The following is an 18,301-nucleotide window of genomic DNA, read 5'->3' as shown; positions in this document are numbered from 1 at the left end:
AATCTTCAGTCACTGTTGAAGTCAGCAGACATTTAGGGAAGGACCTTTTTAAAACAAGACACATTTAATTAAAACGTGATGCTTATTATTATTTAGTTGTGTGCAATCATTTAAAGAGTATAAAAGTGCCATTTAGAGTTATATTATAACCGAAAAAATCATTCACAGGGTCCAATGTCGACTTTGTGCAGTGGTTGTTAGCCGCATCGAGGGTATGCCTGTCATAATAATTACATCATTGACTTATCGTACAATAATATATTTATCAACATCATCATGTCTATATATGGACTTATCGTATGAGACATGGACATGACTTTGATCATTTTTTTTCTCAGTATTGCCACACTTCACATTAGCAGCTAAGAGGCTATTCATGTCTCATGGCTAAACAAGTAGTGTCCTCATTCCACAAAATCTGAGGCCATAGCTGTTGGAAAAAGGTGAATTGCCCCCTCAGGGTTAGGAGAGAGTTTCTTTCCCAAGCAAAGGAGTTCAAGTATCTCAAGGTCTTCATCATAAGTGAGGGTAAGATGGTGCAGCATTAGCAGTGATGCAGAGGCAGTGAATATTATGGTTATTCGTTCTGACCAACCACTGAAAAATTGGGCACATGCACATCTCGACTTCTCAGATGCTTTCAATTCATGATTGTCCGATCAGTGTGGCCTGCCGCGTTTTTTCCAGCACCTGTCACATGATCGAAATGTCATCAACTCGCCCACTCACTCAATCGGATAATACATAGACTTTGTACTTAGTCACTGGCAGAGTAAAGTCTGTTTGACGTCCGGTCTGACTGATGTCCAACTCATTTCAGCGTTGCGTTCAAGTGTGAAAGCAGCTTCTACTGCTAAGAAGCTGCTTTCAAAGGGCTGATAGAGTATTAAAGATCTGTAGTAAACAGTGCTGTGTTTCAAACCTCAGTCCTTTGTTTATAGCTGAAAACTGAAGTACAGAAAGCTGTCATTAAAATGTGTGGTTCAACTCAGTCCTGCTTACTTGCTCTTCGATCAAATAGATTTAAATAATGACAGTTGCTCACGTATGAATCCAATACATATGAGAAGTTTATCCAATGAATAAATATATTAAATATAGGTATCAAAGTATTATTTTCCATGAGGATAAGATGAGAACATTTCAAATGATATCCCACTCTAGTGCTAAAATAGAGTACGCTCAATGAACACGGGGTTTACAGTATGAGCTTTGACATTTCAGTTCAACACATGATGAGTAAACAAATAGCAACGTAGGCTGGAGGGAAATACATCAGTGTGTGTAAGAGCTGATGAATAATCTGTCCAGACTGCTCATGATAAGAATAAACTGCAGAGTTCATGTCTGGCCAATGGCTTTTTCCTTTCATCCATGTTCACGAGTGACTGATCAACACATATTTACCTACTTAAAGACATGACGATTGTATGTTGTGTGTATTGTTGGATAGTCAGGACCACAGAACACACCCACCAGTTGTTTATGTGTAGCACTCTTTAGAATGGAAGAGGCCTCAGTCATTATCAGCGTGTTCCGATGTTGCCTGTCTTAAAATTAAGACTCCAGAAGAAGAGGCCCCGTCTTTATCTGTGTGTTTGTGTGTTGTAGTCCAACGGTCGCTTGTTGGTATTGCTGCCTTCAGCAGAATATGGTCATGGAAGACAGCTGCTGATTCTGCTGGTCTTATTATCTGATGAGAATGGGGGGAAAAAACAAAGGATAGAGCATAGTAGAGAAGGAGAGGAAGGAGGAGGGGGGTTACAGAGAGCAAAAAGAAGGGAAATATAGATGGAGAGATGTAGGCAGACACAAAGAGGTCAGTGTAGACAGGGTGATATGACTTACCTAGAATTAGATTCAAGAAAATGTCCATACAAGGACATTTGGAGACAGAAGAGAGGGATTAAAAGAGCAAAGAATCTGACATTTTGTAAAGGTTTTATTGTCAAAATCCTCCTACAAACTCCTACAAACAACATAAGCCTCTTTCTAGACGTACTGAACGCAGACTGATATTGAGAAAAAAATCTTATCAGTGTGAGATTGTGAAAGAGAGAGGGAAGGATGGGAAGAAACAGGTAAAAAGGTCAGAGGGATGTGAAAGACCAGGACTGACCACCTGACTGGTATTAGAGGGATCACAGACTTACAGATACTGACTTTTTATGCAAACTGACACACTTGTGCATAGATCACATGCTTTAGGTCTCTGTAGAATTCCCATCGCTGTCTCCCATCCTATGAGTCAAGGCTTAATGAAACCATGGAAATACTAGTGTTACATAATACTGGATAAGACTGAGCTGACATGGTGATATCTGGTTTATTTTCAGTGATATATCATCTTGGTTAGGTTTCAGTAGGCAACAGATGTAGCTCAGTTATGCTGTTAACTTCAGGACTATCCCCATGGATGTATTATAAGAGCCTGATACCAGACCAAAAATGGCATCCATTCATTACTATAAGAATTGCTCAGCTGGCGCGTAGGTCAACATTTTTTTTTCTAGTGTCTGGGTTTACTTCTGTATGCGGCCAATTGAATATAAACAGTAGTGTTTTTCCTGCTGGCCTCGACCATGAGTTCCCACTCAGCCCACAGACTTTACATTGTGATGATGTTGCAGATTTTTGAATCGCTTTTTTCGGCTTGAGGAACGTTTTACAAACATACAACCTCCATGGATCACAAATGCATAACAGAAAGAGTCATAATTGACCTTGTATGCAGTTTGAAATGTCCTGTCAACAGTTTTACAGGCGTCTCTTTTACAATGGTGGTCTATGGGGAAAATGCTTACTTCATTGCTTAATGCAATACTGCGAGTGACCATTGGGAAAAATAAGCTGATAGGCTTGAGAGACGGCGCCCTAGACAACTTGGCTTTGGTCTTACATAGTTGTAGCATCTATTCACCACACCAGCCATGATGTGACAGTAACTGTTAAACTTTTAACCAGCAGTGGGATGACATGCGGTTGATAACAGGAATACAGAGACTCAAAAGCTGCCTTGCGTAACTGAATGCCTGCTTCTGGCATCCAGGTGACTTCATCTGAGACAGTAGCCGCATTACGTGCTTGTTTACAGGCAGGTGATAACACATGCATGAACAGCCATCAATCTGCTGTGATGTGATCTGGTAAAGATGTGCACTTAATCAGTTTATTAAACAAGCAGAACAGGCAGAGCTCATTTTCAGGTTGTGGTAGGTGAGTAGTGATGCCTGCTCTGGTTGTTTGATAGTGCACTCCTTCATGAGAGCACATCAAAAGCATGCACATCATAAGATCAGTGCTGAAACAACAGCCCTGATATTTCACTGTGTTTGCTGTGTCATCTTTTACTGCATTCACTTGTTTCATCACTTTGTCCTTCAGCAGCTCCTGGTAAATATTTATGTACATGTGGCTTTAAAGTGTGCAAGAAGCTACTGAGAATATTTCCATTCTGTGCTCTAAATTAGAGCCTCACCGATATATCAGTCAGCCGATATCAGCCAATAATGCCCTACGACAGATATATTGGTATTGGTGTGTATGTTGTCCGATATACAGCACCAGTCGTTTTTCTTAATTCAGGTTTATTTATAGTTATTAACTTCCCAGTGAAATTTACTATTTTAGTGCACTGATGTCATTTTATACAACGTTTATTATTGAACTGAAGTGTTTGACCACATTTGAAGGAATATTGTTTATATATCTATTCCATATATGAACAATATATTGGCCGATATTTTGATATCAGAGTTTTTTCACTCCCTAATCTTGGTATCAGCATGATCAGCCCCAAATAGCCAGTATCACCAGGACCTAGTCTAAATGTGACGTGTGTTGAATTACAGACACTTACAGCCACTTGGTGGAAAACTTGTGTTTACCAACCTCTTTGAAGTCTGGTCTCATTGCTGAGACGTGCTGGTTAATTAATGTAACATACACTATCATGATCTAAGTCATTGTCACATGACCTGAATGATCACAACCTGATGCAGCGTCTCCTGTAGTCGGTGTAGTTTCTAGATGACAGACCTCTGTTCATATTTTCTGCTTGATCGTGTTATCAAACCAACTCCATACGACTGAAGTTGTCCCATTTTTTGAAACTGGCTCCTCCACAGCTGTCTGTAGCAGCATCACATTCACTTCAACATGGGTGTTGCTGCTGTATGTATTAATAATGTAAACATGTCAAAATGTCATAACACCCTCTTTGTAAACTAATTTTAATCACGAGGTTTATTAGGCTGAAGTTGATGATTGAGCTCAATGTTAATGAAAGTACAAGTTAATGAAAGCATCTGTTTTTCTTTGTTGTGCGTTATACACACCTAAATATCTTTTGGTTTGAATGAATTAATCACTGTTTTGTGATGATTTACAAAAATGATTCATCAGTCAGTTGGTAAAATATTTGGTAGATAAATTGACAATGAAAATCAGTAGTTGCTGCTCGGTTGTGATCGTTTGGTTACAAAAATAAATCTTTTTCCACCGCAGATATTTTGACTGGGAAAAGCTCAGGTGTTACTAATAACAGTAACAGTGGTTTTGTTCTATTCAAGTGTTCCAGTAAGTCAGGGATGTCCAAACTGTTCCATAAAGGGCCATGTGGCTGCAGGTTTTCATTCCAACCAAGCAGGAGCACACCAGGCTTGACTCATTGAATCAACTGATCTCAGTCTTCAAACAGTTGACGGTTGAATCATGGGTGCTCTTGATTGGCTGGAACAAAAACCTGCAAACACATGGCCCTTTATGGAATAGTTTGGACATGCCTGCTCTAAGTCATGACAGTGTGACATCATTAGTTTTATCATTTAAACCTGCGATCTTCCAACTGCGACACATGGATTTGGTGTAAAGGGCCTGCAAATGCATATTCAACCAATTCCTAACTTCACTGAACTCATTAATTAGTTTAATAACACTGATAGCAAGCTCTCAAAAACTCCATCTAAGAACTCAGTGGAGTCTTGGTGGCACATGCAAAGCTATGCTCTGTATTTGACCCATTTGACTTGTGAGGCCCGTCTAAGCAGGAGAATTCTTAGCAGCTAACATGTATGTGTTTGGTGTGGGGGGGTGGGACTGTGCATAGAAGACCGATGCTGAGAAAACCAGCAGATTCAAGCTCAGCACATTGTTAAAACCCATCATCACTAAACTCTGACACACTTGCACTGCAGCATTACATAAAAAAAACACATTTAATTGAATTCCACAATTGCAACGTTTCCTCTATTATGAGTGCTGCTGCCAAAAAATCTCACACAATCAATAATATCAACACTACTTATCATTTTCACTCTCACACTGTGGAAGAGCACGATGGCACCCTACATTATCCTGAGTCATCAACTAGAGCATCAAATCCCAGAATATATGGAAATATATGTGAAAGGTAAATCCTTTAAGGAATAGGGCAGTGTGTGTGGTTGAGGTAAATTGTCATAAACTAAACAAAAGATTAAAACTGGTCTTTATCTTAAGTAATGTTTTTCACTCGTAAGCATAGTTAGAAGAGTTGCTCAGTCTGGCGTTAATGCTGCTGCTTTAACTTTTAGTTTGCGTCACTTGTGCGTCAGAAAGCATGACATCACCGTCCTGTAACAAACAAAATCTCCCAAAAAAAGCCTTTTTGTAAGGAGTTTTGGTGGCTTTTTTTTTGCCTTTTTTATTTGTCATATCAGACCCTCTCTCCCTCTCTCTCGTAGGCTTGACATTTAGAAACACAGCTGGCTTGGCTTCACACTTCTTTTGCAGCACCTTCACAACATGGCACTCTCCATATGAGCTGCACGAGCCACCGAAATCAAGGAAAACAGAGATGCGAGGTTTTCACGGGACACAAACGGAAGCTTAATCCAGTTATGACTCATATAATCCTCCTGACAGTTTGGTGTCAAGATATAAAGTGTTTGTCTCCTCATGGGAAGGGGTGGGGGTTAGGGAAAAGGGAGAGGGGCTGAGAGAGAGAGAGGGTTGTATAAAAGAGATTAGGAGAAAAGGCAAGATATTGAAAGAGAGAGTGGGCAGAGAGAGAGAGAGAGAGAGACGATTAGGAGGTAGTTTTCTAATAAGATGTAAATATAAGCAAAAAGAAGACTGGAAAATGAATGAAAAAGTTAGGGAATAGGAGGGAAACATTAGAAAGATGTTAAAGTAAAGCAACAGCAGAATGGCAAACACACACACACACACACACACACAGATATGTGGTCAGCTGTTGTGGCGCAACAGTCTGCCAGTGGTGAAAGCCACAAGTTATGTGTCTGGATCAAGGTCGAGGTGTGTGTGTGTGTGTGTGTGTGTGTGTGTGTGTGTGTGTGTGTGTGTGTGTGTGTGTGTGTGTGTGTGTGTGTGTGTGTGTGTGTGTGAAGAGAAAATGCCCAGCAAGAAGCAGAGAGGGAGTGTGTGTGTGTGTGTGTGTGTGTATGAGGGCAAGGAAGGAGAGAGTGAAGGGGAAAAGGAGAGAAGTAGGGTAATCTGCAAGGATAAGCAGAGCTGCTCTCCTTCCTTACCCTAACCCTAACCCTTCCTGTTGAGCTGCGTGCGTTTTGTTTTGGAAACTTGCGCCTGAGCACATGCTGAGCCAGCCTACTGAACACACACACACGTATGCACACACATCCTATGGGCCTCGGGAGAAGTGTGGGAAAGTGTGTTGTTTTGCAATGTGTATGTGTTTTTGCTGCTGATGATAGCATGACATGAGATTGGCAAACAAAGCACTCTGTTACCATAAATTAGCGTCATATTTATAGAAACCGTGTTATTTCTGGATGTGTTGATGTTGTTGTTTAGAAATGTGGGCTGATACAACACAAAGCCAGATACAGCCAGTCAGGATTCATTATTTGTATGGTAACTAAAGTCCAAAATTAACACCCACCAAGCGCCAAATATGGATGGATTTTCTATTTGACGAGTACAAACATTCACCTGCCACAAATTTTGGTACCAAAATAGTCATGTAATAAAACATCTGGCATGGTGTCTCGGATGTTTATCCCTATACAGTGTAGACACGTGCCCCATATGTTTTTCTATGCGTATCTGAACAGTGTTGCAAAACTGTAGGAATGTTTGAGATCTGAAACAAAAGAGCGCCACCTACAGACCAACTACAGCACTCCTTGTTTCACAGCACTGTTTGTTGTACAGGACATCAGCTACTCAACATCCCAGCCCTCAGTTTGTTTAATTGAAAAGCCTAACCAGGGACAAGGACTGCAAATTAGCTATGGCTAGAAGTCTAGCTAGTGACACTCCTGTGCTATTTATTGGCACTGCTGTGTTATCTAGTGACACTCCTGTGGTATAGTGACAGTACTGTGGCATGTACTGTATATTTAGTGGCACTCCTGTGGCATCTAGTGACAATAATAAGGCATGTATTTACAGTAATGTGGCATCTACTGTGTATTTAGTGGCACTCCTGTGACATCTACTGGCACTACTGTGGCATATTCTGGCACTACTGTGACATTTGTGGCACTACTGTGGCATCTATTGTCACTTCTGTGGTATCTACTGTGGCATCTAGTGACACTCCTGTGGTATCTACTGTGGCATCTAGTGGCACTGCTGTGGCATCTAGTGGCACTGCTGTGGCATCTAGTGGCACTGCTGTGGCATCTAGTGGCACTGCTGTGGCATCTAGTGGCACTTCTGTGGCATTTACTGTAACTTCTGTGACATCTAGTGATACTCCTGTGGCATCTATTGGCACTCCTGTGGTATCTAGTGGCACTACTATGACATTTAGTGGCACTACTGTGGCATCTAGTGACACTCCTGTGGTATCTAGTGACAGTACTGTGGCATCTACTGTGTATCTAGTGGCACTACTGTGGCAACTAGTGACACTCCTGTGGCATTTAGTGACAGTACAGTGGCATTACTGTATATTTAGTGGGATCTAGTGACAGTACTGTGGCATCAACTATGTATTTAGTGACACTCCTGTGGCACATGTAAGCAGCAACAGAGTGACAACTGACGTTGACATAAGTGACATAAATACTAAGACATTTTCAGAATTGTATATATTATTTAATATCATATGTACACTACTTAACTATGACTGTCAGTTGTCAATCTGCTGCTGCTGCTGCTAAGATATTACACAAAAGTGAAAAACAAAGACATGAATGTGTGAAGGAAAGTAGAATTCAATCAGTCCAACACGATCTGGGTTTTCCTCATAACTTCATTAAGTTTGAACACAGATCGGTCAAGCCATCACAGCTGTCTCTCTCTCCCTACACATCCCGCTATTTCTTTCTTTTGTCTTCCTGTCTTTCCCTGTTTTGTCTACCCAATGTAGCAGCTGCCTGAGCAGTATCCACTAGCTGGAATACCTGATACCAGAATATCTACTTCAAGTTATTCTATCTGCTAAATATGAGTAAACAAGATGATAGATAACAATTAACTAACTAAGACTATATTACTTAAAACTTATGTTTGCTCAATTATGTTAATGCAACACAATTTCACTCTTACAATAATAAAACAAATGATTTTGTTTTTTATTATTGTAGCTGATTGTTATAAATGACTATAAAATGACTGTATTTTTGTTCCTTTTTTATTTCAAAATAGGTGAAATCATTTAGGTAATTACCTCTGGTGGAGGAATGAAAAACAAAAAAAGTAGAACGTGTGCTCAACAGCTATCATAAAAACAGACTTACAGCTGCTGACTTGTCATGAAAACAAACCAGTACATTTGGCGCCGCCCTACTAAAAGCACATTTGAAGGAGATCTTTTAACAAGAGGAAAACCTGACTGATGTTTTCAGACACAGTTGAAAAATGGTGAACTTGTCCTTTAACTTGTAGACTACTGAGTCCATTTGTCTGTGATTTCAGACCGTTTCTCTCTATTGAAGTTGTGACATTAAAAGATAAAGAATGATATTCTCAATATTCCGTGGAAGCAATGCACTATTAATATGTGTATGATAACCCATCTATCTAATTCCCAGTGTGACAGGTTGTTTATTTCCCACAGAGCATGTTGGGAAACAGGGGTCCCTTGTGGAAAAGCGGTATTAGGAAGAAACAAGAAGCCTGCCTTGGGATTTAGTTTCTACTCTGTTAGTACTTGTGTGTGTGTGTGTGTGCGTGTGTGTGTGTGTGTGTGTGTGAAAAGAAGCTGTTTTTCTTGGTGGTGAAGCAAAATACAGCGAGGCCAGTGGAGCTGATGGGAATGTTAGCAGATAAATGAGGCTCACAGCAGTATAGAGTTTATTTCTCACAATATTTGAGAAGTTCTTTTCTCTAACTCCTCTACCTGCTGAGTCACTAATCTCTCAGGTTACAGTGTCAAACAGTTTTGTATTGATCCTGAAGTCTTACCTCAAGATTATAGCTCTGTTTTTACAGGCAGTCAATGAAAACACAATAATTGTCTGTTATTACACATCCATAGTCTATCTCTGAACGCCTGCATGACTCATTTTACCCATGTCAACTCTTTTTGTAGGCTTGATTAGCTTGTTCAGCACATAAATATTTAATAGTTTTGAGCTGGATTGTCATTTTTGGTGTTGAAGGAATTAATACTGTATACAAATCACACTCTGGATGATGGGAATTAGCTCACTGCCTTATTATTTATTGATTCTTCTTCGTACATCTTGTTGATCTGCGTTGTTTGTAGTTGTTTACGTCGTCGTAGCTGGTGAAACGGTGAGTAGCGGGGCTCGCTAGCAGGGGGGGCGGGGGCTACAGTTACAACATGACCTTGACTCGCTCTTCTGTTTGCTGCAGAAGCCGGCGTGTCCCGCTCTGTTCGGGCGAGCAGGCTGGCACACAGTGAGGGCATTGTAGTCTTGTGCTCTGCTGGCATTCTGAAACATTGACTGACTGACTGACCCCCTCTACTGTCTATAACTCCCCCCCCCCCCCTCCCCTCCTTGAACGAGAGAGCAGATGAAAGAGGGCGACTGTCCCCGCTGTCCCACTAGCATTTACCGGGACTCAATGAAGCGGCGTCAACTTGCCACCCTCTCCACAGTGAAGACGAGCTGCTGCTTACACTGCAGATTTACTAACAGGGAGCTGGAGGGTTGACTGGCTGACTGCAGCACTGCAATATTACAGGATGTAGAAAGAAAGCACGAGAGGCAACATGACTGAAATGCACCAATGTGGAGTCAACACATGGCAGTGACATTATTGACTATAATTAAATTGGCAGGTTGTAAAGTATTCATTTCAGATAATTGGATGCATTCAGCCAATAACAAGTCAAATAAGGAAAGTAATCTGTGCAGCTTTACATACATACACTTAAGATATCATCACATGCATGGATGTATTATAAGAGCTGGATACCAGACCAAAGATGATCCAGTCCTATAAGAATAGCTCAGCTGGTGCATACAGCAAAACAGAGTATCTAGCTTCTGGGTTTACTCCCATGTTATACAGCTCACTGAATATGAGCAGTAGTGTTTGCCCTGCTGGCCCTGCTTAGAGTTCATACTCAGCCCACAGACTTTACATTGTGATGATGTCATCGATTTTTAAATAACTTTTCTTGGCTCGAGGAAAATGTTACAACTCTAAAACCTTCATGGATTAAATATTCATAATAGAAAGAGTCATAATTGATCTCGTCTGCTGTTTGAAGTTTCCTGTCACCAGTCTCTTTTACAATGGTGGTCTATGGGGAAAATAGCAATACTGCAAGTCGCCGCTGGGAAAAAATAGGCTGATAGGCAGTGGAGCCCTATCCAGCTCTTGTAATACATCCAAGGTCATATTACATTACCATCCAGCACAATTTCCTCCCATTCGGCACTGAAAAAGGAAGTGACATCACGTTTCCCATAATGATCGATAAATAAATATGATGACGTAACGGAACATAGTTGATCTGTGATCTTTACATGTAGCCGCTCACGGTTCAGCACACATGGGAAACACAAGTGATAGACAGACAGTGTGTCACTAACATGTTTCCATGCTGTTTAATGTGCTGCTGACTGATGTTAGTGGTCAGTGGACTTTAGCTTGGTGAGTGTTTGCTAGGTTAGCTCATGTAGCACCAGATGTGCGTTCATGTTTGTAAGTTATCAAGTTTTGATGATGTGATCACAGGCTAGTTCTCCATACACTGCCATGTTTAAAGGAAGAAGGTGCCGTTGAAGTGTTATACAGAATAAATGGAAAGCAAAGTTGTATTAGTCTGTTTTTTTGTTTGCTCGTGTGTTTTCTCCTCCCGATCTGATCATTAACTCAAAACCATATGATTCCAAAGTTTGGAGATCCATTACACCCCTAATAATAATTAATTAGAGCAATGACAAACTGTAAACACTGCATGAGAGCAAAACCACAGTTTGTAGTCTTTTAGTGTGATAATATACTAATAATGGTCATGATTAAATATTAGCATTAGAGTCTGAACTCTGACTGTTTGCAGATCACACCAGAATAAAAAATGCATGCTTGAATTTGTCTGTTGTGCAGGATTTTAATGAAGGGAATGAGAAACGCAGCAAATACCCACTTGACGAAAATGTAATATGAACAGATCTGAAGTCGGCTAAAACTGAAAATGCTGTTTTGCATTTAAAAATGGTTTCCATAGTGAAATCCTCCATCTATTTGTCAAATAAAATGCATAATAAAAAACAACTAAATCTTTTCTTCCTTCATTTTTAGTTAGACAGATGGCAGAAAGTGACAAACAGCCATATGACAGGCGTGGCCTTTAGATAGTGATGAACTTTTCTGTTGTCTGTGTGTGTTTATAGTATGTGGATTAAGTCATCTGTCACACACAGTCAGTGTAATTAGTAGTCAGTCAGATATTGTGCTATATAAGTTTGTTTCTAGCTCTTCCAACAGTCATCAGTACTGTCTGCGGCAGTCTGACTAAACCAGAGATAATACAGGCCTGGCTTCACTGGTATAAACAGTACAGCAAACATTTATATCATCTCATGCTCTTCACACCACCCAACACTAGCATCTACAGTGTGATTGGACTGTGTTGTGGTTCCATTATAACAGACATTTCTTCTTTCTTTTTTTAAACCACTGAATCACAGCTTGAGACGGTTGATTTGTGTTTGGTACTATTTAAAGTAGAGGAAGCTGTTTGACTGGTTAACACAGGATCAGGTCCAGGTCCTGTGTCTGATGTATGTGGGCATTTGACATTGTATAATATGTCTAATATTGATGGTACATAAAATAACACTGGCCTTTTTAACACATTGTGGAGCTGTGTTGTTTAATGTTATAGATTAATTGATGTATTCATGATTTTCCTCTCTTTGTGTCTGCAGGCTTTCAAAGAGATGCTGTATGCTGCTCAGGACCAGGCCCCATCTATTGAAGGTAGTGCTGATATACATGTACACACACACACACGCACACGCACGCGCACGCACGCGCACGCACGCGCACACAGGGTCACATGTATCAATAGATGGTTTTGCATCTTTTTATATTGCACATTGCACTTTATTGTTAACTTGTAGATTATCAATGTTTTATTTATTACTTACTTAAATTGTTTGTGGTTGCATTATATTGTTAATATAATGACAATAAATACTACAACTACTACTACTCATGTCTCAGAGCACCTAATAAAAAGCTACACTGGCCAATCAAATGATCAGGAACCTTTATATTGTGTGTGTTTTAGGACCCAAAAGTAAAGTGAGTGTACTTAGTGTTAAAACAGCAGCAGTTGTCACAGTGTTTGAGCTCCTCTGCAGGTCACTTGTTCCTCCATCAAGAAGTTCTTCTTCTGTTCTCTTCATGTTAATCCCAGACTGACTCCATGATGTTGAGATCAGGACTCTGGGGGCCAAACCATCTGCTGCAGGACTCCTGGAGTTCTTTATGATGCTGCCTCTATGTTTGGGGCTTGTTGTCATGCTGCAGAATATATTAGGGGCCAATCAGACGCCTCCCTGATGGTGTCTAAAGTTATAGTAATATAGTTATAGTAATATGATCATTTTGTCTGTGTCTCCTGTGTGAAGTGAAGTCCTTTGATTCCAATTAAATATTATTCTAAATCTGTCCCTAACATGTACAAAACTACAGGTTACCCGGTTACCATAGCAACAAGGGATGGGGTTGAACATCTTTTTTTTTTTTATTAAATTCAAATCCAATATTGAATCCACTTATCAAATCTAAATCCCTTTGAATCCCTTATCAATTCTAACTCTATTTAAAGAAACTAAGTGAATTTCTGGCTGCCAAAGTTTTTGTTTCAGCTGTTACTGAATTTCTGTTAATTAGGAACAGCTGATTTAATCTGCTGTGCTGCTTCTTATTTTAACTGCAGACAGTGACAGTCAGATACAAATTAGAAGCCTTCTATCTATAGTAAATGTTTATTAATACTCTTTGCTAATAAACAATAAAAAAGAGTGAAGAGAGATGAAAAAGTTCAATAAGTTAGAGTGAATGAATCCAGGTATTTAACGGGCTGGCAACTGGATCCAATGATTTTTTTCTTTCATAATTATGGATCTAACTAATCCTGTTATTTCTTAATTATGTGTCTTTGTAGAAAAAGAAAAAAACACTAACGGCAACCGCAGTGTGACCAAAATTTAAAGCCTCAAAGAATCTTTAAAATGTCTTTAAAGCAGTTATCAGAGGCCTTATTTTTCATTATATAATAACAGGCCTGTGTGTGCCACTGCACTGCACACTCTTGAAGTTCATGAAGTGGCATAATGTTTTACCCTTCCTTTGTGCCCTTCCTGTCATCTTATTTTGAAAAAATCAACCTGAAACACATCACGATCAGCCACTAAACAAGGTAACACAATGCAGTCTGCAAACCAACTAAACACGTAAAGACATGGAAGTGTTACAACGCAAGCAGCGCTACAAACACACATATAGGTCACGCAGCTTGTTACACCGATGACTTTTACAGAGCGGTAATTGACTTCACTTGTAAGTCTGCCAGCTGAGTATCGATCTAATGGCGTGTGTTGCGCTGTGTGTGCTGTTAGTTTTCATGAGAGTCCTGTAAAGTATCTGACCCACTTAACACACAAACACACACAAACAGAAAGAAACTAAATGGAATAAAGACTGGTCAGCTGGCAGTGTCCTGTCATTACAATGAGCCTCATTCACTAATATGTGTGTAGAAATGTTCTTACTTGACTGTGAGATTTATGACACATGCACATTTGCCAGTTCTGAATCAGAATAATTCTGAACTGACAGGTGTGTGTGTGTGTGTGTGTGTGTGTGTGTATGTGTCCGCTATCAGTAATCACCAAACTACCACCACCACATAGGAAGCTGTGTGGGAGTGGTGCAGCAGTGCAGAGAGCTGTCACCCACTGCAAAGAGAAACATGATGGTAAAAATGTAAAATGTCTTTGCTTGTGAAATGCAGACAATAATCTCAGAAGTAAAAGTGAGAAAAAACATTTGATTTGGCTGTAAACATGGAGTCTAATTGAGAATCTTGTTTACAGCCTGCAGACCTTTTGCACCACTAACACACACAGTACACCTCTAACTAAATAGATAGACCTTTATTTGTCTGTTTAGCAGCTCTTCAGTAAAAAAAAGTGCAAAGTATAAGTGTCCTCTAAGGATGGTAGTATAGTCCCAATCACACTCAGATCCTTCCTGTTCAGTTCAGTGCAGCTGCCGTACCACACTGTGCAGCAGTAGGTCAGCAAGCTCTAGATGGTTGCACAATAAGAGTTTAGCAGCAGTTGGTGAGGTAGGTGTGACTGATTGAACTTCCTGAGGAAGTCAAGTCTCTGCTGGGTCTTCTTCACCTGGCGATCAGTGTTAACAGAACACGTGAGGTCTGCAGAGATGTGGACTCTCAGAAACGTGAAGCTTTGCACCCTCTTTATCGAATAAAGAGTTGCTAAATATGTAGATACGTGGAATCAATCTAAATGAATCTACTGCTGCTCCAGGTGTTCTTCGTAGGCTGTGATGTACAGAATACTCCCTGTAACACTACTGAGCTGTCAGACTGTGAGGACACTGAGCAAGCATCAACAATTATCCATATGTGGAGTCCTATAAAGCTTTTTTGTTGCTCCAGAATTGCATTGTGGGTAATACTAGTGCCTGGTTTTATCACAGAAGAAAAATAAATGGGGAAAAAAGAAAATGATAAATCTGGTTCTGCTGTGTGGATTGTAATATTTTTTTAATTTTTAGTTGCCCATAGAGAGTCCAACATATTGCATATTATAGCAGAGCAATGTTAAATCAATGGAGCACTCTTAAAACCATTTAGCAAATAGAGAAATGATACCAACCATCAGGCAGAGCTGCTAAATTTGGGTTGTAATGTTCTCCTCAATATTTCAGTTTCAAAACCCATTAGTGTCATTTCATTCTAATCGTCATAATGGCTGTTTCTGCATTATAGCTGATTGTGTGTGGAATATAATGTGATGGGTTAGTATTGGGTCTCACATTCTGAGGTGTGGGTTGTATATTTTTTCATGCCTTTTATTGTAAACAGTAGAGAGATGAAAGGAAACGAGGGAGAGATGTAACAATGCTCCTATTGTGGTTTGTGGTAGGCATCTTAATGGATAGGTTCTAGTTCTTGTCAAGGTCTTTTAGACTGTACACTACCTCGAGGACAACAGTCTCCTACCTCAGCACCTGATAACACATGAAATATTGATTTTTGTCTTTTTGAACTTGAACTGTAATGCATTTTTACACAGAACGAGGTCTGCGGATGTTGTCCCTCATCTTTTACAGAACAGCTTCAGGATCAGTATGGAAAGTAGGAACTGTTACAGCAACCAAGGCCTATTTCCATGCACATATTGACATGTATGTATGTGTTCTATTATGGCAGACTTAGAAAAAACACAAATATATCCTTTAGTTCCTAAATTACAGAGATGTCCTCTCTGGAGATGCACCCTTTGCAGTCTGTATTAAAAGTAATCTGCTCATAAACACAATATTCTGCTCACAAACACACAGTAATCTGCTCAAACACACAGTAATCTGCTCACAAACACACAGTAATCTGCTCATAAACACACAGTATTCTGCTCACAAACAGTATTCTGCTCACAAACACACAGTATTCTGCTCATATACACACACAGTATTCTGCTCATATACACACACAGTATTCTGCTCACAAACACACAGTATTCTGCTCATATACACACACAGTATTCTGCTCACAAACACACAGTATTCTGCTCACAAACACACAGTATTCTGCTCACAAACACACAGTATTCTGCTCACAAACACACAGTAATCTGCTCAAACACAGTAATCTGCTCACAAACGCACAGTAATCTGCTCACAAACGCACAGTAATCTGCTCACAAACACACAGTATTCTGCTCACAAACACAGTATTCTGCTCACAAACACACAGTATTCTGCTCACACACAGTAATCTGCTTACAAACACACAGTATTCTGCTCACAAACACAGTATTCTGCTCACAAACACACAGTATTCTGCTCACACACAGTAATCTGCTTACAAACACACAGTAATCTGCTCATAAACACACAGTATTCTGCTCACAAACAGTATTCTGCTCACAAACACACAGTATTCTGCTCATATACACACACAGTATTCTGCTCATATACACACACAGTATTCTGCTCATATACACACACAGTATTCTGCTCACAAACACACAGTATTCTGCTCATATACACACACAGTATTCTGCTCACAAACACACAGTATTCTGCTCACAAACACAGTATTCTGCTCACAAACACACAGTATTCTGCTCACACACAGTAATCTGCTTACAAACACACAGTATTCTGCTCACAAACACAGTATTCTGCTCACAAACACACAGTATTCTGCTCACAAACACAGTATTCTGCTCACAAACACACAGTATTCTGCTCACAAACACACAGTATTCTGCTCACAAACACACAGTATTCTGCTCACAAACGCACAGTATTCTGCTCACAAACACACAGTATTCTTCTCACAAACACACAGTATTCTGCTCACAAACACACAGTATTCTGTTCACAAACACACAGTATTCTGTTCACAAACACACAGTATTCTGCTCACAAACACAGTATTCTGCTGCTCACAAACACACAGTATTCTGCTCACAAACACACAGTATTCTGCTCATAAATACACAGTATTCTGCTCACAAACACACAGTATTCTGTTCACAAACACACAGTATTCTGCTTACACACACACACACACACACACACACACACACACACACACACACACAGTATTCTGCTCACAAACATATATAGTATTCCTTAAATTTTCCATTTTTTCAGGCTTATATAACTGTATTCTTTCTTTTCACTGAGTGACTATCACATATTTAGTAATGGTACACCCTGTACTGACTGACTGTCTTGCAGGGCAGCCACTGGGATCAAATTGTTTTTCTCACATGATCTTATTGTTCATGCACAGCATTCAAGCCCTATTTATTAAATTCTATTCATAGGATCTTTATGACGTTGAACATATTGGAAGAGTCTTTCCTCATGTTGTTTTTATTGAATTATACATGTTACAGAAGAGACTTCACAGGTAAATTACAATCCTCCATTACTTACCGTGTGTTTGTGTTGGATTAGGAGAGTTGCATCATGCTGAGGTACAATCTTATAGTGTGAACAGTTGCTGCAAATCGAGGTGGCAGTGCGGCACTTTTAAAATCCAAGAAGCACTTCTGTTCAGGAAGTTTTCAAGTGGTTGAAAGCTCCTTGTCAACAGTAGTGTTGGATTGCATCACCCAGTGTTTAACTTTCAGAAAGGGACAACTTAAAGGTCCCTGTTTGCTTTTCTCAGGGATCAGCCATGTCTGCCAATGTTCGAAAAATGGATGGGGATCAGGTAGCTTGTCAGATTCAGCAGTCTCTCAGCATCATTCTACTTTTGAAAAAGAGAGTTCTCATCTGATTTACCCCCCAAAAGGTCCCTGTTTGGGGGCCAGGGCTGACTTTGGAGGTAGGGTTTGTAGGGCTAACCATTGTGATCGGCTTTAACCTGTGTACCACTTCATTTAAAACAAGTATTGATATTAGGACAACAGGAAGACATTTCTCATTGTTTGTTACATTAAAAGCAAAGTTCAGTTTTGTTGTCCACTTAGTTTCAAACTTTAGTTCCTGCGATTTGTTCCTGTGGTTCCAAAAAAGGAGCTTTTGCAAACAGTGCATTATTGTGTTGTGTTTTATCCATGTAGCCTATCTTCTAATGATTGACTGCACTTATATGGGGTATGGCTCATTGGCCCATGTGTCATCCCTT

General features: G+C 39.9%; 1 protein-coding gene across 1 annotated transcript in view; it reads left to right on the top strand.

The window, feature by feature from the left end:
• LOC128369393 (xenotropic and polytropic retrovirus receptor 1 homolog) overlaps nucleotides 1–18,301 on the top strand; it is a 41,900-nt gene that overhangs the window by 7,199 nt on the left and 16,400 nt on the right. Inside the window, exon 2 of the mRNA XM_053330427.1 lies at nucleotides 12,321–12,372. Within this exon, the coding sequence (XP_053186402.1) occupies nucleotides 12,321–12,372 (52 nt within the window). The remainder of the gene's footprint in view (nucleotides 1–12,320; nucleotides 12,373–18,301) is intronic.

The sequence above is a fragment of the Scomber japonicus genome, chromosome 12 (assembly GCF_027409825.1).
Source record: "Scomber japonicus isolate fScoJap1 chromosome 12, fScoJap1.pri, whole genome shotgun sequence".
Taxonomy (NCBI): Eukaryota; Metazoa; Chordata; class Actinopteri; order Scombriformes; family Scombridae; genus Scomber; species Scomber japonicus.
Note: the sequence above shows the minus strand (reverse complement) of the source record. Positions and strands in the feature narration are given on the sequence as shown.